The sequence below is a fragment of the Elephas maximus genome, chromosome 10, assembly GCF_024166365.1.
Source record: "Elephas maximus indicus isolate mEleMax1 chromosome 10, mEleMax1 primary haplotype, whole genome shotgun sequence".
NCBI classification, from domain to species: Eukaryota; Metazoa; Chordata; class Mammalia; order Proboscidea; family Elephantidae; genus Elephas; species Elephas maximus.
The window spans coordinates 80002234-80030177 of record NC_064828.1 but is presented as its reverse complement, the minus strand read 5'-3'; the positions used below and the strand labels follow the sequence as shown (position 1 = coordinate 80030177).

Below are 27944 nucleotides of genomic sequence, written 5' to 3'. Positions count from 1 at the left end.
AGCTCTTGTTGAATCAGTGGCCAGTGAACTCAATCTAAAATAAGGATCTAAGAGATATAAATCACCAAATCATTTCCCCCTGAACATTCATAAGCTTTTTAATGTTCATGGGCAGTTTAAATATTTCAGAATGTGCTCCGTAGGCAAACCATGAAATCAGTGAATTTCCTGCCACTGAACCATTTGTACCCATAAAGTATTTCCTTATGCCCATGGAGTGCGGGGAACTACATTAACACATTTAAAATCCACTCTTAGTGGCAGACGAGACCTGATGAAGCCAGGTCCAACTTCCCCACCAGATTATAAAGTACTAAAGAGTAGAGAGTAAATTCGTTTTATTCACCAACTTATTATGCCCAAATCCCTGCACAGTGCCTTCGCTTACCCCCTGTGGAGTGAACGTATGTACCCGGCAGCCTGCTGCACTAGGCAAGCACAGCCGTTAGAGATTGAGTGCAGACTTCAGGATCACATTGTCCGGGTTCCTTCTGAAAGCATATGACCCTGCCATAAGTCACCTGACCTCTTCAGTGAAAGTGCTGTACCGGCAAAGGTAAAGCTTTCGAGGGCTGAAAGCTAAAATTCTAGTCAGGACGTACCCCGAGAGCGGCAGGATAGCAGGTGAAGTGCGATAACGCTGAAGACAACGCCCGGATACCAAACCCTGAGAGTCAGGAGCCGCCCCTGGCGGAACCGCCCGTCTCTAACGACGCGTCACGCCTGAGTCGGAGCGTTTCCCACGCCGAACTACAGCTCCCGGCATGCACTGCAGCGCCCGCCCCTCGCCAGCCGGCGGGGCCCGGGAGGAAGGCTGGCCCTGCTGCCCGTCCAGCAGGTCTACCCGGGACCTTCCACTGTGACGCTTTCCCCAACCCTGGATCGGGTATTTCCGGGACTCGGGGACTGAGGTTCGTCCCGGTGTGGCACTGGTCCTCCGGCACCCGTCTGGGCTGCGCAGCTCGCCGGCTTTTCCGTCAGGCATTCACTCCTGGCGCTCGCAGGACGATGGGGAAGAGGGAGTGGGCGTTCCGGCTCCGGAGGACCCCGCTGCTGGCCCCGGAAGCGCCTCGTCCTGGGCGGTGGGGGCGGCGGCCGCAGTGATGGCTGCGGGGCTCGGTGGTTGACCGGTGGAATAGGAGTGGGCCCCGCACCCAGAATCTCGGCGCCCGCTGCTCAAGCGCGGTTTGCACCATGGCCACCTCCGCCGCCTCCTCAGAGCATTTCGAGAAGCTGCACGAGATCTTCCGCGGCCTCCATGAATACCTACGAGGGGTGCCCGAGCGGCTCCTGGGGACGGCGGGAACCGGTGAGGCAGGGGCGGGCCGGTCCTGTGGGAGCTTGGCCCCTCGCGCTCTTGGCGAAAGAGCCCCCACCCTTGTACCAGACCTGGGTTCTCTTCTCTCTGCGCCCCATCACAGACATTCCCCCCCGGTCCTGGCAGGGTCACTGCGCCCTGAATATCCCTGCTGTCATTTCGGGTGGGTCGGAGACGTTCTCAGGGATGGGCCTCAAAGTGTCGTTTCCCTGAGATCCTTTCTCTTGATCTTCTCGTGGCCCTCTCAAAAATTTCTCGCCTTATGTTTATCACTATGGCAATTAACATCACAGGGGTTCTTAAACCTACAGTCCTGTGTTTTAGTAGCACTGTTCTTTTTCTGTAACTATTTTGTTTTATGCGGTTTAAAACATTTTCTTTAAGAGAGATGCACAGTTTTCATCAGATTGGCAAAGGATACGTGGCTCGAAAAAGGTTAAAAACGCAGAGGAGTCATAAATTTGAGAGTTATTTGGGGAAGTTGGTAAATACCAGTTTCTGTTGTTCTTTTGCCGGGGAGGGTGGAGTTTACATGTTCCTATAATGAATTTCTGTCTGCTTAGACCATCCCCTGCCCCTTGATTTCACGATTCAGGTTGCTGCAAGCTCTGCCTGGAGGAACTGGAATTTTCTAGTTAAATCTATAGGCAGACCTGGCTTGCCAGAATGGTCTTGTTGGCATCAAGGCTAAGACTTTGTGTATTGTTTTGAGTGTCTCTGCTGAGAATGAGTGAGGCGTTGGTTTAGTGGTAGAATTCTCGCCTTCTATGCGGGAGACCCCGGTTGGATTTTCCAGCGAGTACACTTCATGCACAAGCACATCTGTCAGTGGAGTCTTGCCTGTTGCTCTGATGCTGAACAGGTTTCAGTGGAGCTTCTAGACTAAGGCAGACTAGGAAGAAAGGCCTGGTGATGTACTTCTGAAAATCAGCTAGTGAAAACCCTTATGGATCACAACGATCCAGTCTGTAGTCTGTCATGGGGACGGTGTAGCACCGAGCAGTGTTTCATTCTGTTGTTCATGGGATCCCCATGAGTAGGGGCCAACAGTGGGGATGAAATTCATGTACTTGATTAACAAGTATTTACTGAGAAGCACTGTCCAGATGTTGGTAATAACAGGCAGCATTAAGAGCTGTACAGAAAAATAAAGCAGAGTAAAGGAATAGTGAGGGAAGCAGTGATTTTAAGTAGGGTGGCTGCAGGGGCAGATTATCCAATAGGCAAGGTAAGCACTGTGCATACCTTGCTTACCAGATCATCTGTAATGAACAATTTCACACTTTTTCACAACATCAAAGATTCTGCTTCTAGCTATGGCTGGCATCTGTATCTCTCTCCTAACCCCACAGCACCTTCCTACAGAATCAAAGGTTCTTCTTAAATTTACAATCTCTGACAGGGGTGGATGACCCAGTAAGGAAGGTAAGCATGGCCTTACTTGTGCATATTTACTAATCTATCTGTAGTAAACAACTTCCAATGGGTTTTACCACCGGTTTGATGTGGCGAAACCCATGTGAAATTGTTCCCTACAGATGATCTCGTAAGCACCATCCTTGCCTTGCTTTTTGGATAATCTGCCCCAGAGTGGCTTGGGCAGATTATTTGTATTAACCTGACTTCCAGGGAATTTCTGATGCACGCTGAAGTTTGAAAGCCACCGAGCTAGAACACGAGCTTTATATTTTGTCTGTCTGTTTTTCATGTGTCTTAAGCACTTGGAAGAGCGTCTAGCATATAGTAGGAATTTCACAAATACATGAAGGATTGAATGTATACTGTGAACTGTTGGGAAGGAGATGCTAATATATGATTGGGTATTGAAAAAGCGTGGTTTTATTTCTACTCTACTGTGTTTTCCATATTTTTATTACTTTTAAAATGGACATATGCACCTGTTAGAACAACAAAAAAGATCTTTACTTTCCCAAGTACAGTCTTCATTCAGTTTCTGCCTTTGAAGAATGGCAGACACGGTGTATCCTGTTTTAGGATGTTTGTGTGGCTTTGCAGTCCATTTAGCGTATATGATAATTATTAATCCACTCAGTATTAAGCACCTACAGCCATAATTTCTAGTCTTGGTTTTGCAACGTCTGAAGAGGTCTCTCCAAATACTTCAGAAAAAAAACAAACCAAACCATTGCTCTCAAGTCGATTCTGATTCTATAGAACAGAGTAGAACTGCCACGTAGGGTTTGCAAGGAATGGCTGGTGGATTCGAACTGCCAACATTTTGGTTAGTGGCCGTAGCTCTTAACCACTACATCACCAGGCTTCAGATACCTCAGAGTGCTGTAAAATTTCTTAATACAGTTAATATGTTAAGTGCCTAGAGCTATAATTTCTAGTTTCAGTTTTGTAGCACCTGAAGGTGTGTCTCCACGTGTTTTCGTGTTAAAATTATTGAAAGTTTTTCAATTTACTTAAATTTCAGTAATTTTATGACACTAATACGTGGAAACAGAAAAAAAATCACTATAGAGTACCATATGCAGCAGCTTGGTAGACACCAATTACTCACTGACAGCAGAATTTTAATTATTCCAACTTTCTTCATATTTTTTGGTGAGTTTTGTTTTTACTCTTAAATCTCTTTCCCTAAGAATTTATTTTCAAAAACAACGGTGCTTGGTATTTAATGAACCCTTACTATGCCTGGCACTTGTTAAGTACTTTATATATTATATAGTGTCTCTTTTAACCCTTTCAGCAACTCTGTGAGGCCAGTACTATTATTTTTCCTATTTCCAGATGAGGAAGCAGGCTTAGGGGGATCTGATGCTGTTAGCTCCCTTATGGTGTGAGGTCAGGTAAACTCTATAGTGGTCTAATAGCAGATGCAGGTCATAAAAATGCCACAGTGGGACACCAAAATTAACCACAAAGCCAGATGTTTCCAAAACTAACCGGCCCGGGCTAGTCATTCTCACCTTGGTTGAACCTTAAGGTAGCCTCCCTCAAGCTGTATCTTTCAGAGCTTGCTGCTTCTGTTTTATTCTGTGTCCAGCAGCTGGTGCCACCATCCATACACTTTACCAAACCAGACAGAGTCTGTATTTCAAAGTGAGGCAGTCACATGTGACTGGTTGAGAAAAATGTGTGGGCTTGGAGAGTTGTTTAAAGTGGCTCATCCTTGTTTCTGGTGCTCGTTTTACCCCATATGCGGTTCTGCTGTTTTGTATGTGTAGTTCTTTTATCTCACTACCTTAAATGGAAAATCTATGTAATCTATGTAGTTTTTTCTAAATTATCAGAAAAAATGCAAGGAAGACAAAATAATGCTGTTTTAGTTATATACAACTGCTTTGAAGCTAAAGCCTGTTCTTTGTTAAAATGGGAGATTCGTAAATTTTAGGCAACAGTGGGATATAGCAGTATATCAACAGGGAACTGCCAAAAGAAGACAGAACCAGGGATATTATTGCTGATGTCGGGTGGATCCTGGTTGAAAGCAGAGAATACCAGAAAGATGTTTACCTGTGTTTTATCAACTGTGCAAAGGCATTCAACTGTGTGGATAGTAACAAATTATGGATTACATTGCGAAGAATGGGAATTCCAGAACACTTAGTTGTGCTCATGAGGAACCTGTACATAGATCAAGAGGTAGTCGTTTGAACAGAACAAGCGGATACCATGTGGTTTGAAATCAGTACAGGTGTGCGTCAGGGTTTTATCCTTTCACCATACCTATTCAGTCTGTATGTTGAGCAAATAATCCAATAAGCTGGACTGCTGAAGGAGAACAGGGTATCAGGGTTGGAGGAAGACTTGTTAACAACCTGTACTATGGTGATGACACAATATTGCTTGCTGAAAGTGAAGAGGAACTGAAACACTTCCTGATGAAGATCAAAGACCACAGCTTTCAGTAGGGATTATACCTCAACATAAAGAAAACAAAAATCCTCACAATTGGACCAATAAGCAACATCATGATAAATGGAGAAAAGATTGAAGTTGTCAGGGATTTCATTTTACTTTGATCCACAATCAACACCCATGGAAGCAGCAGTCAGAAAGCCAAAAGACACATTTCACTGGGCAGATCTGCTGCAAAAGACCTCTGTAAGGTATTGAAAAGTAAAGATGTCACCTTGAAGACTAAGGTGTACTTGACCCAAGCCATGGTGTTTTCAGTTGCGTCATATGCACGCAAAAGCTGGACAAAGAATAAGGAAGGCTAGAGAAGAAATGACGCCTTTGGATTGTGGTGTTGGCCAAGAATATTGAATATATCATGGACTGCTAAAAGAACGAACAAATCTATCTTGGAAGAAGTACAACCAGAGCCCTCCTTAGAAGCAAGGATGACAAAACTACCTCTCACATACTTCGGACGTGTTATCAGGAGGGATCAGTCCCTGGAGCAGGGCATCATGCTTGGTACAGTAGAGGGTCAGCAAAAAATAGGAAGACCTTCAATGAGATGGATTGACACAGTTGGTGCAGGAGTGGGATCAAGCATAACAAGGATTGTAAGGCTGGTGCAGCACCGGGCATTGTTTCGTTCTGTTGTATGAGTCGGAACTCACTGACGGCATTTAGCAACAACAACAACAGCTCTAAAATAACAAAATGGGAAGTCTTGAAAGGGGAATGACTTTATCACTGCAATTCGGTGGTGTTTACATCATATCCCATACCACCACCAGTGTGAGAAACACTGTCACACCATACAGCCTACCAGTAAGTGAGCAGAGTAGGTGGGCTTTGAATGTGTTTTGCAGAAAAGCAGTGGATCAGGGTTAATATAGAGAGAAATGTGCAATGGAGGTGAAGGTAGGGGCAGGTGATTTCCTAGAACAAGGATCAGTAAACCATCTTATTAATGAAAATATGCCTACTTCCTCTGTTGGAGTGGGGGAAAAAAGGTTGAGAATTGTTAAATTTGACCTGTAGTGTCACTATGAGTTGAATCCACCTGAACACAACGGATTTTGGTTTATGACCTTTGGGACCAGATAGTTGTTATACAAGACTGCCCCAGGCATTGGTATCTTGTTCCCTGGGCGCTAAGTGAGCCCTGCTGGCATAACGATTAAGAGCTTGGCTGCTAATAAAAAGGTCAGCAGTTCAAAATCACCAGCCACTCCTTGGAAACCCTATGGGGCAACTTTACTCTGCCCTGTTGGGTCATTATGAGTCAATACTACGAGTTGGAATCGACTCAGGGGCAACGGGTTTGTGTTTTTTTTTTTTTTTTAATTCCCCAGTCATTAGAATAACAAGCACACATACGATTCTAAATACCTTTAGTTGTTGTTGTTAGTTGCCCTTGAGTAGATTCCAAATGATGACAGTCTCATGTGTGCAGTTGCATAGAACTGCTCCATAGGGTGTTCAAGGCTGTGACCTTTCGGAAGCAGATTACCAGGCCTGTCTTTTGAGATGCCTCTGGGTGGTTTCGAACTGCCCATCTTCCAGCTAGTAGTGGAGCACTTAACCATTTGCACCACCTGGTGAGCTGGCAAATACCTTTTAGGAGTGATTAAGTACTACTACTCACCAAGGAGGAGTGCAGGCTCATTCTAAGCAGAAGGAATGGCCTCTACAACTGTATGGAAATGGTAATGAGCATTTAAAACTTGTCTGTCTTTTTCCAGAAGAGAAGAAGAAGTTGATCAGAGATTTTGATGAAAAGCAACAGGAAGCAAATGAAACGGTGAGAACAAGGATCAAGTTCTTGTTTCTTCTTCTATCTAAGGTTGATCTTTTCCAGAAATAATACTGTGTATGAACTAATCACAGATTAACTGTTTCTATCTGTTGATCTTGATTTTGATTATTTCTTACAAAACAAGGCTAGTTGATGGGGATGGGTGTTAAGGGGGTTTGACAAAAAAGTGGGTAAAGCTTGAAGACTCTCCAGAATGAGTTTTTAATAATATGTTCCAGATGTGAGTAGTAAGGACATTCTTGAGCCTTTACCTGGGAGGTCTTTTTTTTTTTTTTTTTTTTAAGAGCTGGCTATTAAGATAAGTTACTCTTCTTTGTTAAACTTATTGTCACAGAAAATGTGGTTCTAGTTACAATATCTTTGTCTTGAAAGACTGCACGGTAGCCGGAATTGGTATTATGAACAGGATGAGTTCCCAGCCAGGACCCAAAGTTTGTCGGAAGTTGCGCCAGGCTGCAGAGTAGTTCAACAACTGCTTCTCTCTTAATCTGTGGCTTTCCTGAAAAAAAGTTTTTGTAACCCTTTGGAAGCTAGAGTCCTTGTCTCTCCATCTCCTTATGCTCTAGCCTCAGGAAACCCATTCAAGAAATTGAGGCTGAAGTCCAAGCCCTGGGTGATACTCTGTAGAAATACTTGCCCCTGGTTTCTTGCTGCCTTAGATGGAGAAGAAAAAATCTTTTTAGGCCAGAGAAGTTCCTTCTTGTGTTGAAGAACTTCTTCCCTATCCCAGTGTAGTTCTGAGAAGATAAGCCTTTCACATCTCTTTAAGAAGAACCAAGCCACCACCAGACTGTGGTAAATATCTCCTTCAAAATTAGAGTGCTAAAAATTTTCTTACACCTGTGTACAGCTGGGCTGTAAAGATGGCGTGGTGGCAGCAGACCTCATCTGACTTCACGAGGGGGTAGAATCATCAGTGTCACTCCAAGGCTGATTGCCATGATTTGCAGTTTAAACATACCTCTACCCTCCAACCTTTTCTACCAGTTCTGACACCAGCCATCCCTCCCACAGCACTCTCTACTTCTCTGCTGGGTTTGATAATTCATTGGAATGACCCCACAGAACTCACATATAATACAATTATGGGATTTATTAGGGAAGTATCAGGTTATAACTCGGGGTCAAGATCAGCAGGCCACAACTCAAGATCAGGAAGTATGTAGGCAATGTCTCCCTTCTTCAGTGCAGGACAGCTCTCTCGGTTACTCTTGGCCATGAGGGCCCCTCTCGGTCCCTGGCCCTTGGCCCTGCTCAGGCCTGGGCCCTGCTCAGGCAAGTGTTATAAAGCTCTTTAGCTCCCAGAGGCACCCCACTCCACCAGTAAGCCTAAGCCCAAAGGCACTCAGGTCTCTGGCTCTGTGGGTTGACACACCCACTGTAGTTGTCTCTCTTGATGGGCCAGGAAGCCCCTGCAACCATCTTACCTCAGTCTTCTGGTTCTGCTGCTGCCATTTGTCTGCCACTACATTCTGTCGTGCTTGCTGCCACTTCTCGCTGTCTCCAGTGTTACAGCTGCCTCTGCCTTCTGGGTCTGGGAAGTTCTTAGTGCAGGGACCCCAGGTCCAAAGGACACACGCCCCTTCCATATCGTCTTCTTGGTGGTAGTGAGGTCCCTTTTCCTGATCTGAGATTGGCTCGTTTTAAGCCCAGCAGAATGGCAAAACTGACCAGTTCCCTCATTAGGGTTCCATGCACCTTGTTAGCAAGCTGTCTGATGCCTTTGGTGGGCCACAAGCACCTTATATGTGTAGTCCCACCCAATCATTTTGTGGGAATTACAAGACCATGGAGAGAAAATGCCATATAAGAACAGTTCATCACATGCATGAGCATACAAATAATATCTGTTATGTCACAAGTCGTCTTTCAGTTAACATCTTGGTAACATTTTTAAAACCTTTTAGCTAATGTCTATTTATTTGTTTGGTGTTCAGATAGTTTTTTCCTATGAACTTAGCAAAATTAACCAGTCCCACTCTAGCCATCCCAGGCACATGAAAATAATCCAGGGCCTCTTGTGACCATATCTAGGCATTACTTTTTACTTATTCCAGAAAAATGGAAATTTGTTTCCCCAGAGCAACCTGGTGTAGGCCCCTGGTTCTCTGACACTGAGACAGACGTAGTTGATTTTCAAAAAGAAGAGGAAGAAGAAACCTGATGTCAGACCCCTATTGTTGCTAGTACCCTGGACCGCAAAGTGCTGCTTGACAGCTACATTAAACCATACCAGGCTAGAAGGTTGGGATATTGAAGAGCTGAGAACTTGAAGATTTTGAGTCCTGACTCCTTTTATTGTGTGATCTTGAGCAAGTCTCTTTAAGTCATATATGAAATGGAGATAGTATTTCCTACATTATAGAGTTATTGATTAAATGAGAGACTGTGTATAAAAAATGTTTTATAAGATATAAGACGCTTGTCAGTTTTTGCATTTTTTTTAACCACATTTTTTAAATACCTGCTTTTGCTTGCTAGGCACTGTACCAGATACTTGGAATAATGAGGTGAACAGGTCAGATGTGACCCCTGACCTCAGGGAGCTTATGATTGAGTGCTTATTTGGGGTAGTCTGTGTTTGATTAGCCTAAACTAGGCATATGCCCAGCTGAGAGAAGAGCCAGGCCAATCTACTGCTATTTTCTGCTTTCCCAGTTGGCAGAGATGGAAGAAGAGCTACGTTATGCACCCCCATCTTTCCGTAACCCCATGATGTCCAAACTTCGAACCTACCAGAAAGACCTCGCCAAATTACATCGGGAGGTGAGAAGCACACCTTTGACAGCCACACCTGGGAGCCGAGGAGACACAAAATACAGCACATATGCCACAGAGAATGAGCACGTGGTAAGCTTTAGCTGTTTTTCTGCCCTAAAGCTTGTGGTGTAAGAACCATATTGTGGTTGTCATGTTATCAGTTCAAACTAAACTTTTGTTTTTCCCCCTTATCCTTTTATGCATCCTTCTTCCCATTGGGCACCCACTCTATTGTATTAAACGCAATTCTTTCTAAACCATATGCTTACTTAAATTTTTTTTGTATCCTTTAAAAGTATATATGTATGTGAGGAAGACCCTCAGTGGGATGGATTGACACAGTGGCTGCAACAGTAGGCTCAGACATAGCAGCGATTATGAGCGCGGCACGAGACTGGGCAGTGATTTCATTCTGTTATACATATAGGATCACTATGAGTCAGAACCGACTCAACAGCACCGAACAACAACACGTATGTGTGTATGTATTTATAAAGCTGCCTGGTACATAGTTCTACATAAGCGTTACCTATTATTATTATATCTGGGCTCTATATTCTGATCCATTGATCCCAGTTTCTTTTTCTTCTTGGGCTTTTGTTCCTTCATATAAATTTTAGAATCGGATTCTCAAGTTTGCCCAAAAAAACTCAGTTAGCTTTGTAACTGGAAATGCATTAAATGTATAGAGTAACCTGGTAAGGAGTCACGTCCTTACCATGTTAAGTTGTACCCGTTCATGAACATGCTGTAAACAAAAAGCCATCACCATCGATGCCCCATTAGGGTTTCCAAGGAGTGGCTGGTGGATTGAAACTGCTGACCATTTGCTTAGCAGCCAAGCTCTTAACCGCTGCATCACCAGGGCTCCGAAAATGCTGTAGCTCACTGTTTATTCAGTTATTTTGCCTTTTAATAAAAGTTTAAATTTTTTTTTCCTAAAGATCTTGCATATTCTAGAATATATAATTTCTAGACCTTTTATAGTTTTGGTTTTATTGTAGGTGGTATTTTATTTTGTATTATAACTTCATATGTTCTTATCCCTAGACATTCCTGTCATAGGTGATATAATTTCTATTTTGAATGTTGTTTATTGAACTCTTTAATTCTAAAAATGTGTTGACTGTTTGGATTTTCTGTTGTCTGCTCTTTAGCTCCTTTGTAACAGGAAGTGACCTATGAGGTTAACGTGGAATGCTCCTCCCTCTGGTGTGCTAGGCACTGTGCAAGGCGCTTGGACTAATGAGGTCCCTGTCCTTGTAGAGCTTTTAGTGAAGTGCCTAGCATATGGCCTGATGAGGGAGAGGAACAGACCAAACTACTCCCTTCTTTCTCCCTTCCCAGCTGACACACGATTCTTGTAACCTGAATTTGAGATTTATCAGTGTTGTTATAAAATTAACCCAAGCTTTCCTTTACATTTATATTAAGATGGCTGAACAACCCAGAGAATGCAGAATGCTTCATGTATGGAAAGAGACATTCTGTTGCAGTGAAAAGTGAGCCAGATGCCTCTCTAACCTTCAGTATTCTGATTTATAAAATTGGACTGACTGATCAAAAGTTTGTATTCTAAAACCATCTATAGAAGCTAGATAGTTGAATAAAATAAAATTTCATGAACATTAAATTTAACATGGATTATATTCCACAGTACAAACTAGAAATGTCCTGGCAAGTAGCATGGAAGAGAAATGGAAGGGGGCCCACGAGTATAGGCTGAGTATATGTAGAAGACTAGTAATACAGTTTTAAACAAACAAATCCTGTTTCATGATACATCCAGATTATAGTTTAAGGGGCATTCAGAATGATACTGGCCTAACATTTTTTTAATTTATTGTGCTTTAAGTGAAAGCTTACAAATCAAGTCAGTCTTTCAAATAAAAATTTATATACACCTTGCTATATACTCCTAACTGTTCTCCCCCTAATGAGACAGCACACTCCTTCCCTCCTCTCTCTCTTTTCGTGTCCATTTGGCCAGCTTCTGACCCCCTCTGCTCTCTCATCTCCCTTCCAGACAGGAGATGCCAACATAGTCTTGTGTGTCTACTTGATCCAAGAAGCTCATTCTTCACCAGTATCATTTTCTGTCCCATTGCCCAGTCCAATCCCTGTCTGAAGTGGTGGCTTTGGGAATGGTTCCTGTCCTGGGCTAACAGAAGGTCTGGGGACCGTAACCACTGGGGTGCTTCTAGTCTCAGTCAGACCATTAAGTCTGGCCTTTTTACAAGAATTTGGGGTCTGCATCCCACTGCTCTCCTGCTCCCTCAGGGGTTCTCTGTTGTGTTCCCTGTCAGGGCAGTCGCCGGTTATAGCTGGGTACCATCTAGTTCTTCTGGTCTCAGACTGATGTAGTCTCTGGTTTATGTAGCCCTTTCTGTCTCTTGGGTTCGTAATTACCTTGTGTCCTTGGTGTTCTTCATTCTCCTTTGGTCCAGGTGGGTTGAGACTCATTGATGCATCTTAGATGGCCACTTGCTAGCATTTCAGACCCCAGAAGCCATTCTCCAAAGTGGGATGCAGAATGTTTTCTTAATAGATTTTATTATGCCAGTTGACTTAGATGCCCCCCGAAACCATGGTCCCCAAACCCCCGCCCATGCTACGCCAGCCGGCCTTCGAAGTGTTCGGTTTATTCAAGAAATATCTTTGCTTTTGGCTTAGTCCAGTTGTGCTGACCTCTCTGTACTGTGTGTTGTCCTTCCCTTCACCTAAAATAGTTCTTATCTACTATCTAATTAGTAAATATCCCTTTCCCTCTCTCCCCCTTCTCGTAACCAGAAAAGAATATTTTCTTCTCAGTTTAAACTATTTCTCAAGTTCTTATAATAGTGGTCTTATACAATATTTGTCCTTTTGTAACTGACTAATTTCACTCAGCATGATGCCTTCCAGATCCCTCCATGTTATGAAATGTTTCAGATTCCTCACTGTTCTTTATCGATGCGTAGTATTCCATTGTGTGAGTATACCATAATTTATCCATTCATCCGTTGATATGGCCTAACATTCTTGGTGTCAAAACTAGAGTATTTGAGAATGACGAAAAAATTTCAAATACTCACAGGGTATTGTTACAGACCAGAAGCTGAGATAACAGGACCCCTGAGGAGAAACTGGGGAAGCAGATGGGTGGGGCTTCTGAAGTGAGAGCTGGGAGAGTGACTTTGCCCATTGTTACTGCCCCCCCCCCAAAAAGAGTTCAGACAGTAATTTTGTTTTTAAATTATTAGTTTCAGAAATTATTTAAAAAATAGATATACATACACCCTTCAGTGGAATTATTGTTCCACATCTGTCTGGAGTTGATTTACGTGATCTTGTCTTCTGCCCTTTCTTTAGGCTAATCAGTGGGAATTTTACATCTTTTATAAAACCTTTTTTTCTGCTTTCTTTAAGCCAGGGTTTATTTGAACCTCATTCAGTGGTTTCCTGATCCACTGGCCTATGTGTCATTTATGAAGTAAAAAGACTTCTTGTTATTTCTGATATGTAAACCCATCTTTTGGCGTCTTGGTGGTGGTGCCCTTGTGCTAGTAGTCACCTGCTTGGTGTAGTAGGCCCCTGCACTGGGCCCTTTGTCTTTGTTAAATTGTACTTTGAATATCTAAGTTAGAACAGCACCCATATCTGTCGATAGTTATTAATTCTGGCTTGTCCTTATGCTGTCTATGCTTAAGATTATAGGTGGAGTAAAACTTTGGTGGGGATTTAGAAAATTAGGGCACTGGAGAAATTAGGGCAGCTGGGGAAGATTGGTAACCCTGGTGGCGAAGTGGTAAAGTGCTATGGCTGCTAACCAAAGGGTCAGCAGTTCGAATCTGCCAGGCGCTCCTTGGAAACTCTATGGGACAGTTCTGCTCTGTCCTATAGGGTCGCAATGAGTCGGAATCGACTCAACGGCACTGGGTTTTTTTATCATTGAATTTGTAAATAGAAGTCTAACATTTCCCTTTCATATTCCTGTCAGAATCGGCTACAGTCTCAAAGGGCATTGCTTCTGCAAGGCACCGACAGCCTGAACCAGGCCAGCCAGAGTATTGAGCGTTCTCATCGGATTGCCACAGAGACTGACCAGATTGGCTCAGAAATCATAGCGGAGCTTGGGGAGCAACGAGACCAGTTGGAACGTACCAAGAGTAGAGTAAGTCTGGGCAGATGGGGAAAGGGGCAAGAGTGGGGGAAGTAGGTGAGCCCACTATAACCCACGGCCAGAAGCTACAGCAGTTCTGACTTCAGGGAATGACCTTCATGTTCATATTGCTTTTCTTAACTTTCAGTTAGCTTGACTGAGGGGAGATCCCCTTTAGAAGTAGTTTTGCCCCTAGGATTTAGAGGTCATTGGAAATTTTGTTTTAATGAGGGGGGAGAAAACTCTGAAGAAACCTGATTTCTGCATTTATTGAAGATTGTCATATAAATATAAGAGTGCAGCCACTCCATCCTTTTATTAGCTGCTGTATTACCTCTCATGGGCATGAGAATAATAATGTGTCAAAAGACACACAGATTTCAAAGCCACCAATCTGGGTTTTGTTTTGTTTTTTTTCTCACACATCTGTTGAATATATGCTGTTCTTTTGAAAGCGTCGCCTGCTTATAAGACCCTAACCTTTCTGTCATTTACAGTCAAGAGTATTTTTCACATCTCATAAAATAGTATCACTGGCAAGCTGTAGAGATTTAATCCTGGACTGTTAACCCTTTGGAAACCCTGGTGGTGTAGTGGTTAAGAGCTACAGCTGCTAACCAAAAGTTCGATAGTTGGAATCCACAGGCTGTCCCTGGAAACAAACCCTATGGGGCAGTTCTACTCTGTTCTGTAGGGTCGCTATGAGTCGGAATCGACCTGATGGCAACGGGTTTGGGTTTTTTTGGTTATAAGCCTTTACAGCTACCTAACGTAAGCTAGATCATTGTGGGAAGAAAACAAATACTTAGGCCAGCTGAGGGCTACTTGGGGAGCATCTAATCCACTGATACGTTAAGAGCTTCTGTCTGAAATACAGAATTCATTTCTTCCTTTCCATAAATGAGTTAATCTCCATAGGAATTTAAAAAATAGTACAACTGGCAGGTAAGATGCTGCATTCTTAATAGCACAAGGTAAATCAAGCTGAAAAGCAGACACTGTGGCCAGGACTAGGGTGGGAAAATACAAGCTCACCGTGGGGGTTTGAGGAGAATTTCTCATATATCTAAATAACTGCGATTCTGCATACGTACATCAGAGTGATGCTCTTCTCTCCTCATTGAAAGCCCACAGTGACGCACTAAACTCAAGGCAAGCTAAGGTGAACGCGGCTTGCTAATGGATTATGCGTTTTTTAATTTTTGAACATTCCAGGTGGATAGGTTCCATTTAAAAGTCAAGGAATGGCCCGGGAGTTCAAATTACCAAGGCCCCTAGGGAATAGGAAAAGGGCAGATGGCATCCTTTGACACATCTTCCCACTATCTAGATTAATAACAGCCAAAAGGGAAGTATCTATGAGCTTCATTGCTTTCACAGTTCAGTGTAAGTGCCTCTTAAAGGGGTAAAAGGAGGTGGGGGTGGGGGACCAGATCCCAAAAGTATAAATCCATCAGCCAGCCTATAAAAGCAACACTAAAGAGCCTGTCCTGGGAGTCTGGCTGATTAAATCCAAATCTTAAGTTGTTCAAAATTGCTTCACAGTCACAGGCTGGTATACTTGAGTAGCCAAGGGAAAGGATTAGCTCAGTCCCAGAAACCCCCCCCAAAGCAACCTCCGGATATGATTCCTAAGCCTTCTTGATTAGTAATAATATATCTTGTCCCTTCCAGTTTTTCCTACTTATAGTCAGAAGCCATCATTTAAATTGGTTTTATTTCTTAAGAGTTTTTCAAGGTATAGCCTTTATGCCCATCTGTCATTTAGGAATGTTCACATTCTACAGTGTATATTCTTGAAAGAAGGGGGAAATAATTGTCATTTTCTCTTCTCAGCTGGTAAACACAAGTGAAAACTTAAGCAAAAGTCGAAAGATTCTCCGGTCAATGTCCAGAAAGTAAGTTTTAAAAATAGTCACAAAATTAATTTCTTTTAATTCTTAATGTCTTTCATCCAAGAATGCCAAAGCTTATAATAGTGACTAAGAAACACCTCAGCTATTGATGCCACACAGTCTCCCTATACTCAGTACCACCAGCAGATCATAAGAAATGAAGGAATAGGGTCTTGTATAGTTAAACATTCCTGAATAGGCCCCCATGGAGAATTTACCCACTGAAAGGACTTTTATTCCTTAGAGAAGACAGCATGTGGGAGTACTAGAGCTTTGTATTCCTTGAAATAATATCTGAAAAACTACTTTCACTGCTACTGCTTGCTTTCGGCACTGCTTGCTCTTCATGGAATTAACCTTTTACTAATTAATTAATTAATTAATTAATGCTCTTCATGGGAATTAACCTCTTACTAGTTGTTCTGGTCTCCTTAGCAAAAAGTTGACTTAAAAAAACGAATTAAGTGCTAACTGCAACAAAACCAGGGGCAAAAGAGAGGTAATGTCACTGAGGCTAAAGTTGAGGCTAAGTGGATAGTATTACGTTGACCACAGGTAGCCTGGTATGAAACAAACTACAACTGAGTCGTGGAACTAGCAGAATTGGATGGAATTTTCCTAAATAGTGGTCAAATCCCTTGTAGAGTACAGAGAAACTTCAATTTAGAATGAACACAGGAACCAGAAATAGGATTCTAGTGTTGACAAAAAAGAAAGTGCCTATACTACCTTTGAAGCCCTGGTAGCTCAGTGGTTAAGAGCTTGGCTGCTAACCAAAACGTTGGCAGTTCAAATCCACCAGCTGCTCCGGGGGGCAATTCTCCTCTGTCCTATGGGGTTGCTATGAGTTGGAATCAACTCAACGGCAGTGGGTTTATACTGTCTGGAGCCTTGGTGAAATAGTGGTTAAGCACTTGGCTGCTAACCAAAAGGTCGGCAGTTCTGCTCTGTCCTATAGGGTGGCTATGAGTCGGAATTGACTCGACAGCAACAGGTTTTTATAGTACCTTTAAAGTCCCTATGTGGCGCAGTTTGTGCTGAACTAACCTAAAGGTTGGTGGTTTGAACCCACTCAGCGGTACTGCGGAAAATAGGCCTGGTGATGTGTATCCATTAAGATTACAGCCAAGAAAACACTATGGAGCAGTTCTGCTCTAACACATAGGGTTGCCATGAGTCAGAATTGACTTGATTGCTATTAACTACAACATACTACCTTTATAATAGAGATACCCATTTGGGTTGATAGACAGTAAGAAGGGTAAGAAGTTTACAAGAAGTTAAAAGGCACAACTAAGCTTCTAGTTACTTTTCCTAAAGCAGGACCCATCCCTGACCTGGGCTTTGACCCTGGAGAGTCTGCCCCAAACCCTTCTCCCAACCTATGCTCACAGCTGTAGTATGTAACTGATGCGACTCAGTATAACTAGTCACATTCTGTTTTAAAATAAGATTCATCCTGACTTCAGAAGTGGTATAATTTTTCACATGTATATTTACTATTTTTTTTCTCTCGCACTCCCCCCTTCAGAAGAGCTATTAAGGGAGTAGCTACTATTTGAAGGCATTTTAGAATTAAAAAAAGAAAACTATGTTTATGCTTTGGTATCTATTTTCCTAGTTTTCAACATTTCTATGAGGTAGATAGCATTATCCCTAAGTTACAGCTAAAGAAACTTACAAGTTTTCACTTACCAGCTAAAAACCTTTACAAGTACTTTATAAGTACTTACTGCTAAGTGACTATGTAATCAAAAACTCAACCCACCTCAGTATCCATTCCTGGCCCTAAGTCAAACCCCATAGAATTACAAATGAGAAGGAACAAGGTTATTCTGACTTCTCCCCCACTTTGCTTCTCTTTATAGAGTGGTAACCAATAAGCTGCTGCTTTCCATCGTCATCTTACTGGAGCTCACCATCCTGGGAGGCCTAGTGTATTACAAATTCCTTCGTAGGCATTGAACTTCCACACAGAGAAAGATTTGTGGACCAGAACTTTGACCCTGTGAATGAATGATATTAGGGACATGAATAAACAAGTTGCTGCTGTGGGCTCACAGGTCAAGGATGCACTGTACAGCCACACTGTGGGAGGAGGGAGGGAAGACGGAAAACCCCTTAAATGTGAAGGAACATCAACAAGACCAGAATGATGTACCAAGGTAATAAATGTTGTTTATGATTTCTTTAAATTCATATAGTACTCCAATGTATCAACATCCTGTGAACTGCAAAAAGCATAGACATTTACAGTCTTATTATTGGTCACTAAAGTGGAAAGAAGAAACTTTAAAATCACCAGAGTGCGCATGCGTTCTCATTAAGGCAATATTGACCTGGCCAACCATTTAGTGTCTGTCCCCTCAGATGCCTTGGGAATGCCCATCGTGAAACACTTCAACACACGGTATTTCCTAAATTCTCACACGTTCTTTGCTTTCTGATTCATCTGGTGAACTGGGAGTAGGAAGTTGGTCATAGACTATGTGCCCTCCTTCCCTTGTCTGACCAAAACTTGAAGCAATCACATCCACTGCCAGGCCAGCTGTAGCCTTCACCTCTTCCTCTGAAGTGGCCACCTGAGGATTGACTTCAACAAGATCCAGTGCTGACAGCAACCCTGAAAGAACAAAGTATGAAAAGCCTCAGCAAATTCCCTAGCAGCTACCTCCCAGCCAAGGTAACAACATGAGTCATTTTCTACTATAAAATGATCCACTGTCACGAAGTCCCTTCTGCCTCATCCTGTTGGTCATGCATTTAAGTTATAACATAGGTATACAAGAGTAGGGTTGGAAAGAAACCTTTAAAGTAAAGAATCATCCTGGTTCAACTAATATAACAGGCACAGCTGTGAGGCCTTCTAGATAGCATAAGGAAAGGGCTTTTGGGAAAGAGGAGATAAAGGAGTTTCCAACCTGCCTTTTGGGCAAAACGTGTGCTATTTCCAATGTGACTAAGAACCTTCCAGATGTACCTGCCTAGAATTAAGTGAAATGTTAAGGCAGGGGCAGTCTCCCACTTGTCACTAGCCAGAGCTCTGTTACCACTTTGGAACGCTCTGCTGTATCTCTACCTCTTAACCCTACCGTGTACCCTGCAAACCTTATTGCCATCTCTGCAGGTCTAATCTCTGAGGGCAGGTTCGAACATCTGACACATTTTTATGTCTCCCAGCAAACCGAGCTGGCTCTTGCACTTGGTTAAGGGAAGACTCGATCATACTGGTTGTTGAATCTGGACGCCAGTTACCTGTGAGGGTTTGGTAACTTTAGAAATGCTGTGCCAACGTTGTCAGCACTGTTCTTGGGCTTGGAGCAGGCTGAGGGGAAGGAATGATTAGACCAGAAGAGCCTGTCCAGGCCTCCTTTTCACCTTCCTACCTTCATACCCCCACTGCCAAAAATTACACACAGGTCCCATTTCTCTGGGGGAGTTAACTTTGTAGTTGGTTATTCTGGGTAAAGTTAATCTGCCTCTCCAAGATTCATCTAAACAAACTAGTATTTGAGAATACAAATACCTGAGAATATTTAGGGTGGCCATAAAGTCTGGAAACACCAGAAAATATACCTAATGGCTTATTGATATTACATTATTATGGACTGAATTGTCTCCCTGAAGAAGATATGTTTAAGTCGTAATCCCTGGTACCTGTGAATGTGATCTTTTTGGAAACAGAGTCTTTGAAGATGTTATTAGTTAACAAGAGGTCATACTGGAGAAGGGCGGGTCCTAATCCTGTATGAGTGGTGTCCTTATAAAAAAGAAGACAGACAGGGCAAACGGCCATGTGAAGATGGAGCCAGAGATTTGGAGTGATGCATGTACAAGCCAAGGATTGCTGGCCATCACCAGAAGCTAGCAGAGAAGCTCAGAACAGTTCCTCTTCAGGGCCCTCAGAAGGAATCAGGACTTTGGCAACTTGATTTTGGACTCCTAGGCTCCAGAATGTGAGATGATAAACTTCTGTTCTTAAAAGCCAGCCACATTTGTGGTAATTTGTTACAGGAGCCCTAGGCAACTATTACATACATGATCCGTTCAGTGCCATTACACCCGTTCAGTGTACCATCCCTTATTAGCAATGTGCAGTTCAGCAGTGCACAACTGCAGTGAGCAGCCATGTTGATGTAGCCTTTCCATCAGTCCTGCATGTGTATCTGTGAGGCGCTGCCTTGGGTGATTTGTGTCTTTGATAGTCCAGTGACTAAACCTGTGCTTTTAGCATATCGCAAAAGAAGTCATTAAGAGGGTTTGAGCTATTAAGAAAATATATTACTATATTTCCAGATTATTGCTACCCTATAAATTAGTTTAAGCACAGTGTCATGACAGTCTTTTGCAACACCCAGGGGGTAGACACAGGGGTAACCACTGCCCCATTTAAGTTAGAAGTTACCATCCCCCTCCTCTAATAGTGTAATTGGGAAGCAATGTCGAGGATTGGACATACTCCCAGGATCTATGGCCACCAATCCAAGGACCATTGGCAACATCTAAAGATTGTGGGTCTGAGAATGAGACTTACCTTGCTACTGTCAGATATTACATACAAGCCAAGCACTCTCTGCCTTCCTGTATGGCTCCAGGGTATAGTGGGCTCCAAAGCCAGGGAGACCATTTGTCAATGTCCATTTCCATCCCAGCTAGTCAAGGGTTCTTTATAGCTATGGACCCTTCCATCTGGGATCTCTATGCTACTGTCCGCACCCATCTCTTGAGATGGTTACTGAAGTATTGTAGTAGCGTTTAAACAGAAGCCTTCTGATAGAAATGGAAGCTGTTTGCAAACAAACATGAGTTTTGGGACAGTAACCCCTTTTAGCCACTCTTGATAATCTGGCATTCATATTCCAATATCCTCATGTTAAAGTTCCTATCAGGTAAGTCCAAGTATAAGACTTATAAAGGACCCAAGGAAGTATCCAATTCTCATATATTTTCAAAAGATAAGCTTTAACTCTGAATTTTATCTCCCAGTGAACTGACCTCTTAAAACATTATAGCTATTTGACCATGCCTTTTGATCTTAATCTGCCTCTTGATAATACAGAGAAAAGGAACTATATCACTTTGACAACTTATTCTTGTGTTTATTAAGTGAGTAGACAAACACTTTTTTATTCAATATCATCTTAGCATATTTTGGTATAAGCCAGGTCCAAACACGGCTGTATCCCTCATTAGCTTGGCCATATGACTTTTAGCTATAATAGTTCAAGCAGAAACAAAGTCTGCAATGACATGGAATGGTAGAAGGATCCCCTGCAAGAAGATGCTTCAGCATATTGTGTAGTTAACAGGCTACAAGGGGTGGTTGCTACATACCTGTATTGTGTATTTCCTCACTAATGTACATGCCTTCTCGATAGGTCAGTCCCCCTGCAACAGGGGTTCCTGTGGCTGGAGCCAGTGTAGGATCAAATGCATCAATATCAAAACTCAGATGGATTGGTCTTTGTCTTCTAGAAAGAATGAGGATAAAAGAATAATCATTTGGATGCGCTTGGGTATTCATCCTCCCTATGGTTGTGACTCCTGATTTTGTTGCTGTTGGCCCTAGTATTGTTAATATGACAGATTTCCAGGTTTCCTCTTCTTGAAAGTTACTGAGTATTATCTTATTACCTTTCTACACACCACTTTATGACACTGCCATTTGTCCTGCATGCCTCAGACTGGCTACCACCAATTTATATTTCTGGCTTAATTAGAGCCTCTTACAGTAACAACTGTCAGTAGAGGCAGAGGGAATTCTTCACTTCCATATGACATCGGGCTCTGATGTATTCTAATTTTAGCTGGATTGGTCTAGGTTACAGTTGCTGTTATTCTCTCAGAGTAGAAAAGCAGCTGAACCTAACTCTGATTTTATGTCTGTAATCTTCCAATTGTAACTTCTGTTCAGCCCAGATGTCCAGTGGCTGAAACTTAACATACAACATCCTTATACCAAATAAGTAAATTTCTTTTTTTTAATTGTGAAAGTTTACAGCTCAATTTCTCATACAAAAATTGCTAGCACATATTGTTATGTGACATTAGTTGCAATCCCTACAAGGTGACAGCACACACCCCCTTTCTACCCCTGGTTTCTTGTGTCCATTCAATCAGTACCTTGTCCCTTCCTGCCCTCTCATCCCACTTCCAGACAGGAGCTGCCCATTTGGCCTCGTGTATCTCACTGAACTAAGAACACTCTTCCCGAGTATTATTTTATGTTTTATAATCTAGTCTAATCTTTGTAGAGTGGGCTTTGAGAATGGTTTTAGTTCTGGGTAACAGAGCGTCTGCAGGCCATAGCTTTGGGGGTTCCTCCAGTATCAGACCATTAAGTCTGACCTTTTTACGTGAATTTGGGTTCTGCTTCACACATTTTTCCTGCTCCATCTGGTGGGAGACTTGGTTGTGTTCCCTGTCTGAGCAGTCATTGATAGTAGCCAGGCACCGTCTAGTTCTGGTCTCAGGCTGATGGAGTCTCTAGTTTATGTGGGCCTTTTGTCTCTTAGGCTAATATTTCCCTTGTCTCTGTGGTGTTCATTTTCCTTTGCTCCAGGTGGGTTGGGACCAGTTGATGCATCTTAGATGGTCGCTCGCAAGCTTTTAAGACCCCAGATGCCACTCACCAAAATGGGATGCGGAACGTTTTCTTAATAAACTTTGTTATGCTAATTGACCTAGATGTCCTCCGAAACTATGGTCCCTAGGCCCATCCGCAGCTATTCTGTCCCTCAGAGTGCTCGGTTGTGTTCAGGAAACTTAGCTTTTGCTTTGGTCCAGTTGTGCTGACTTCCCCTGTACTGTGTGTTGTCCTTCCCTTCACCTAAGATGATTCTTGTCTACTATACTATCTAGCAAATTCCCCTTCTCCTCCCTCCCCACCCTCGAAACCATCAACGAATGTTTTCTTCTGTGTTTAAACCTTTTCTTGAGTTCTTATAGTAGTGGTCTCATATAGTATTTGTCCTTTTGTAACTAATTTCAGGATAATGTTCTCCAGATTCATCCATGTTGTGAGATGTTTTGCGGATTTATCATTGTTCTTTATCATGGAGTAGTATTCGATAGTGTGTATGTACCACAAATTGTTTATCCATTTGTCTGTTGATGGGCACTTTAGTTGCTTCCATCTTTTTGCTGCTGTGAACAGTGCTGCAATGATCATGGGTTTGCATATATCTGTTGGTGTGCCAGCTCTTCAAATAAGTGAATTTGTTAACAGCTTAAGAAATGACATACTACCAGAGGCAGTTGACATTAATTACCCGTAAACAAAGGCTCAGTATTAGAAAAATGCACTTACAACTAGCGTTTGATTAGTCCTCATCTGCCGTCTTTCTATACTACCAAGATCTGCTTAATATAAAACTATTCAGATGTAGCAATAGTGAAGCTGGGAAGTATGAACAGTTGGAACAGTGAATGTTTCTCACCTCAAAACATAAGAACCACTAAAATGGAGCTGAAGAGAAATTCATATAAGAGGATCTGGCCAATGACTTAAAAGAAATTCCCTCCCAACCCCAGAAGAAGAATATGAGCTGTGTTTCATATCAGCCTTACTGAACTATCTGAATTACATGTACATGTTTTGTTTTTTGTGTTTTAAAGAAAAGCTATCCTCAAGAGATAGGTGAAAATGTGCTGTGTGTTGGGAGTTTGCCCTATTCCCTTTGGGACACAGAAGTAGCCGTCATTGTAATTACTTACTTGCCAATCAGCAGATCGAAGGTCTGTTCCATGACCTTCTGGATACCAAGTCGATCAATGTCCCTCATGGAAAAATACTGGATATCATAGTTCTTTAAAATAAAACTGTGGTGAGATATAAAGGAATGAGTCCTTAGTTTAAAAAGCATTTTTACAAATGTATGTTTAGGAGGGACTTTTTATCAAGCATCAACCTTTCAAATGGAACAAAGGTAGCGAAAACAGACCCAAAGTCTAACCCTAACACATCAACTTACTGTTCAGGAGGGTCCACGTCTCTTAGACCAATGTATACAATATCTGGAGAAGAGACACAAGGCTTGAGCCAGGAAAATCCTGGGAGTTGTGGTACCTATGAAAGGAGGAATGAACAGAATTAATCAAAAGTTCTTGGTCTCAGTAGTGTATGCAACCTACCACAGGGTATGTTTAAAGCAACCTAAGACACACTTGGTCTGGGAAAGAACTGATACAAGTGGAAATGTTTCAGAAGGGCAGCTGAAGAACACAGTACAGATTTCTCAAAAAGATTTAAGAAATCTCTTCTCCTAAAGTCACCTCAGTTTCTCATTAACTTATCTGAAGAACAGGAATACTGCTGACTAGCCCTTTTCTACCTTTTTGCACATTACTGAATTGTTACAGATTGGATCTTACAGTATAAGCCAGTTGCCACCTCAAGTTGCCAACAGCCAAAACGTGAATCCTGCCTAATGAATAACCTGTATACCGTCAAGGTTTAACTTGGTCCCTCACTGAGGGAAGGGATATATGGATTCAAGTCTACGCCTGACATGGACTCCCATGTCTGTGTCTTCTGAACAGCTTAGGGGAAAATACTACACAGAGGTAATCATGGTTTTCCTTGTTTTCTAGACTCGTATGTCTGAGAGTGTGGCCTGACAGCCTTTAACCAAGAAGTCCTCTGGCTATGCATGTATCAATCACTAGTTACTACCCATCGCTACCTTGCTTTTTTACCAGATTATGCGCTTCCCTGAGAACAGGGACCATCGTCTGTGCTTTTAGCACCTAGCAGATTACCTGGCCTTATAATGTTTGATGAAGGAATGGTAAGCATTTCTATCAACTGCCACACTCAACCCATCCTTCACAGAAATCTTACTGAACTTGACACTAAAAGCCCTAGAATAATCCCTGGGGGCCATTCAACTTTCTTTTCACTTCAGCCAACTGACCTTGTCCTGTAGTTCTCTGAGTAGGAATGAAACTGGCTGTCCATGGAGATTTCCTGATGGAGTAGTTAGGGGTGTGTTGATGTCAGCATGGGCATCAACCCAGATGACACAAAGGTCTGGGCAATGCCGGGCGTGGCCACTAATGGTTCCGATTGCCAGGCTGCAAAGAACAAATACAATAATCCTCAAGGACTTGTTCGGCAAACATCACCAATAAATATCCTCAGCCAGCGCAGCTTACCCTCTGTCCTCAGAGCAAAGTCGGGGCTCCAGACTGAGACAGGGTTTGGATGACAGAGTCCCGGGGATTGCAGTTCCCAAAGACTAACCTTGACTGAGTTACAAAGGGAGAAATGGAAGGTTCTTAAGATTCAAAGCTAACAGCTGGTTATCCCTATAGTGTGGCAGATGTCATTGCTGCCCCAAATTAATATAATTTGATCCATTATCTCTGGCCCAGCAAAGGACCACAAATATTTGTGCAATGAAATGAAACCCAGTTAAATAATGTTAAATAATATACTTAACAGCTCACAAAAACATTGCTTCATACCTCTTAAGGAAGACTTGGAAAATCTATTACCTCCAAACAATCAGTTAAATCTAACTTTTTAAAGGATGAAAATTGGAAAGTGTTATAGCTTTTCAGAAAGATTATATTGATAACTTCCTAAACACTTGCAAAGTCAAAGATGTTGAAGACTGACATTAAATAAGGGAACCCAAGTAAAGATCTCATTGAGACCAATGAATGAATAGAAGTTTATCTGCATGTTACCTTATATACATTAGCATGGCATTTAAATATTCTCAAGTGTTTCTGTTTTTGCCTTTCTTTGTCCTTGGCCTCTGCTTACATTAGCCAAATACCCCATCTCAACTTACAGTTGATGAGATTGGTGGGAAAGCTGCCCAGTTTCCCATAACCAAGGAATTTGACATAGATAGGAAATGCAACTTAAGCATCTCAGGAACTAACTGCATCCACCTTTCTTGGTCAATACAGCGTGAAACAGAGTTTTAGATACCATGCCTCACGTTAGACCTCTTTTTGAGATGTTGCTTTTAGGTGCCGTTGAGTCAGTCCCAACACAAAGCAACCCTATGTACAACAGAACGAAACACTACCTGGTCCTGCACCATCCTCACAATTGTTGCTATGTTTGAGCCCATTGTTGCAGCCACTGTGTTAATCCATCTCATAGAGGGTCTTCCTCTTTTTCACTGACCTACTTTACCAAGCATGATGTCCTTCTCCAGGAACTGGTTCCTCCTAATAAGCTGCCATCCTCATGTCTACGGAGCATTCTGGCTGTACTTCTTCCAAGAAAGATTTGTTCTTCTGGCAGTCCATGGTATATTCAGTATTATTCGCTAATATCATAATTCACATGCATCAGTTCTTCTTCAGTTGTCCTTATTCACTGTCCAGCTTTCACATGCATATGAGACAATTGAAAATAGCATGGCTTGGGTCAGGCACACCTTAGTCCTCAAAGTAACATCTTTGCTTTTTAATACTTTAAGGAGGTCTTTTGTAGCAAATTTGTCCAGTGCAATGTCATTTGATTTCTTGACTGCTGCTTCCATGGGCATTGATTGTGGATCCAAGTGAAATGAAATCCTTAACTTCAGTATTTTCTCCGTTTATCATGATGTTGCTTATTGGCTCAGTTGTGAGGTTTTTTTGTTTTCTTTATGTTGAGGTTTAATCCTTACTGAAGGCTATGGTCTTTGGTCATCAATAAGTGCTTCAAGTCCCCTTCACTTTCAAAAAGGTTGTGTCATCTGCATATCACAGGTTGTTAATGAGCCTTCTTCCAATCCTGATGCCCTGTTCTTCATATGGTTCAGCTTATCGGATTATTTGCTCAGAATACACACCGAATATGTAAGTATGGTGGAAGGATACAACCCTGACACACACCTTTACTGATTTCAAACCAAACCACACACTATTCCCTTGCTCTGTTCAAATGACTGCCTCCTGGTCTATGTACAGGTTCTGCATAAGCACAATTAAGTGTTCTGGAATTCCTGTTCTTTGAAATGTTATTCATAATTTGTTATGATTCACACAGTTGAATGCCTTTGCTTAGTCAATAAAACACAGGTAAAGGTTTCTGGTATTCTCTACTTTCAACCAAGATTCATTTGACACCAGCAATGATATCCTTCATTCCACGTCCTCTTCTGAAGCCCCTGCTTGAATTTCTGGCAGCCCCCTGTTGTACTGCTGCAAAATTTTACTTGGATGTCATATTAATGATACTGTTTGATAATTTCCACATTTCACTGCATCTCCTTTCTTCAGAATGGGCACAAATATGGATCTCTTCCAGTCAGTTGGCCAGGTAGCTGTCTTCCAAATTTCCTGCCATAGACGAGTGATAGCATGCCAGAAAATAATCTTTGAGGGATAGCATGGTTAAATGATAAAAAGTAGTGGATTATGTCAGTATACTAGGGTTTTAGCCCTGAAGGGCTGTGTGACCTAAGACAAGTCACCCAATTTCTTCAGTTTCCTTTTCTGTAAGATAGGAATAATAATATTTGGCCTGTTTAAGTAAGAGTTGATTTGATGACTAAGGCAAATAGTATATATTATACTATGCCTCTGCCTTTAAAATGTTTAATAACTAATTCCAAGTTATACACTCATACCTTCCTTTCTAGAATCTCCCAAATTGCCTAAGTTTTAGCATTGAACAGGAAAAAGGTGAACAATGACACAGCTGCAATATAGATAGCTATAGGCAAAAGAAACCAAAGCCTGTGGTAATCACATTGATAAAAGGGCCCCCAATAATGAGACTTGACCAGAAGAAAGACTGGACAAATGAACTTCCAGAGATAGCACTGAGCTAGGACACCGGAGACCTATCTTCTGGTTGATTTCATTAAATCTTAGTAGAGAACCTAGGACTGACCACTTTCTTATTCTATCTGAATTTTTATTCCTAGTGAGAAATCTATCTCCTCTGGTTGTAGCAAAAAATGATTCAACTTCTGTTAAATTATCTGAAAAGCTCGAAGGGCAAGTTGCTAGACTGCATCTGGAAAGAGAAGTTCATTGCCACAGGAGTCACACTGACTTTGAATCCCAGCTTTACTACTTCCTGGCTCTCAACCTTAGTTATTTGACCTCACTGTTCTGGGCAGTAAATTAAGATAGATCACCTCAAGGCATCATTAGGAGGATTAACTGAGTATAGATAAGAAGTGCTCA

General features: G+C 42.2%; 2 protein-coding genes across 2 annotated transcripts in view; one reads left to right on the top strand and one right to left on the bottom strand.

The window, feature by feature from the left end:
- Positions 1-899: 899 nt before the first annotated feature.
- Positions 900-18052, top strand: VTI1B (vesicle transport through interaction with t-SNAREs 1B). The gene is made up of 6 exons (XM_049897944.1): positions 900-1309; positions 6931-6989; positions 9663-9854; positions 13744-13917; positions 15742-15803; positions 17669-18052. The coding sequence occupies exons 1-6, from the start codon at positions 1195-1197 to the stop codon at positions 17763-17765; spliced, it is 699 nt and encodes a 232-aa protein (XP_049753901.1). The 5' UTR covers positions 900-1194; the 3' UTR covers positions 17766-18052.
- Positions 18053-18151: 99 nt separating this feature from the next.
- The window catches only part of ARG2 (arginase 2), a 37159-nt gene continuing 27366 nt past the window's right edge, over positions 18152-27944 (bottom strand). The window contains exons 4-8 of the mRNA XM_049897943.1: positions 24716-24875; positions 23774-23868; positions 23517-23621; positions 21135-21271; positions 18152-18423 (exon numbers count right to left, since the gene is read on the bottom strand). Of these exons, the coding sequence (XP_049753900.1) occupies positions 18218-18423; positions 21135-21271; positions 23517-23621; positions 23774-23868; positions 24716-24875 (703 nt within the window). The 3' untranslated portion in view covers positions 18152-18217. The remainder of the gene's footprint in view (positions 18424-21134; positions 21272-23516; positions 23622-23773; positions 23869-24715; positions 24876-27944) is intronic.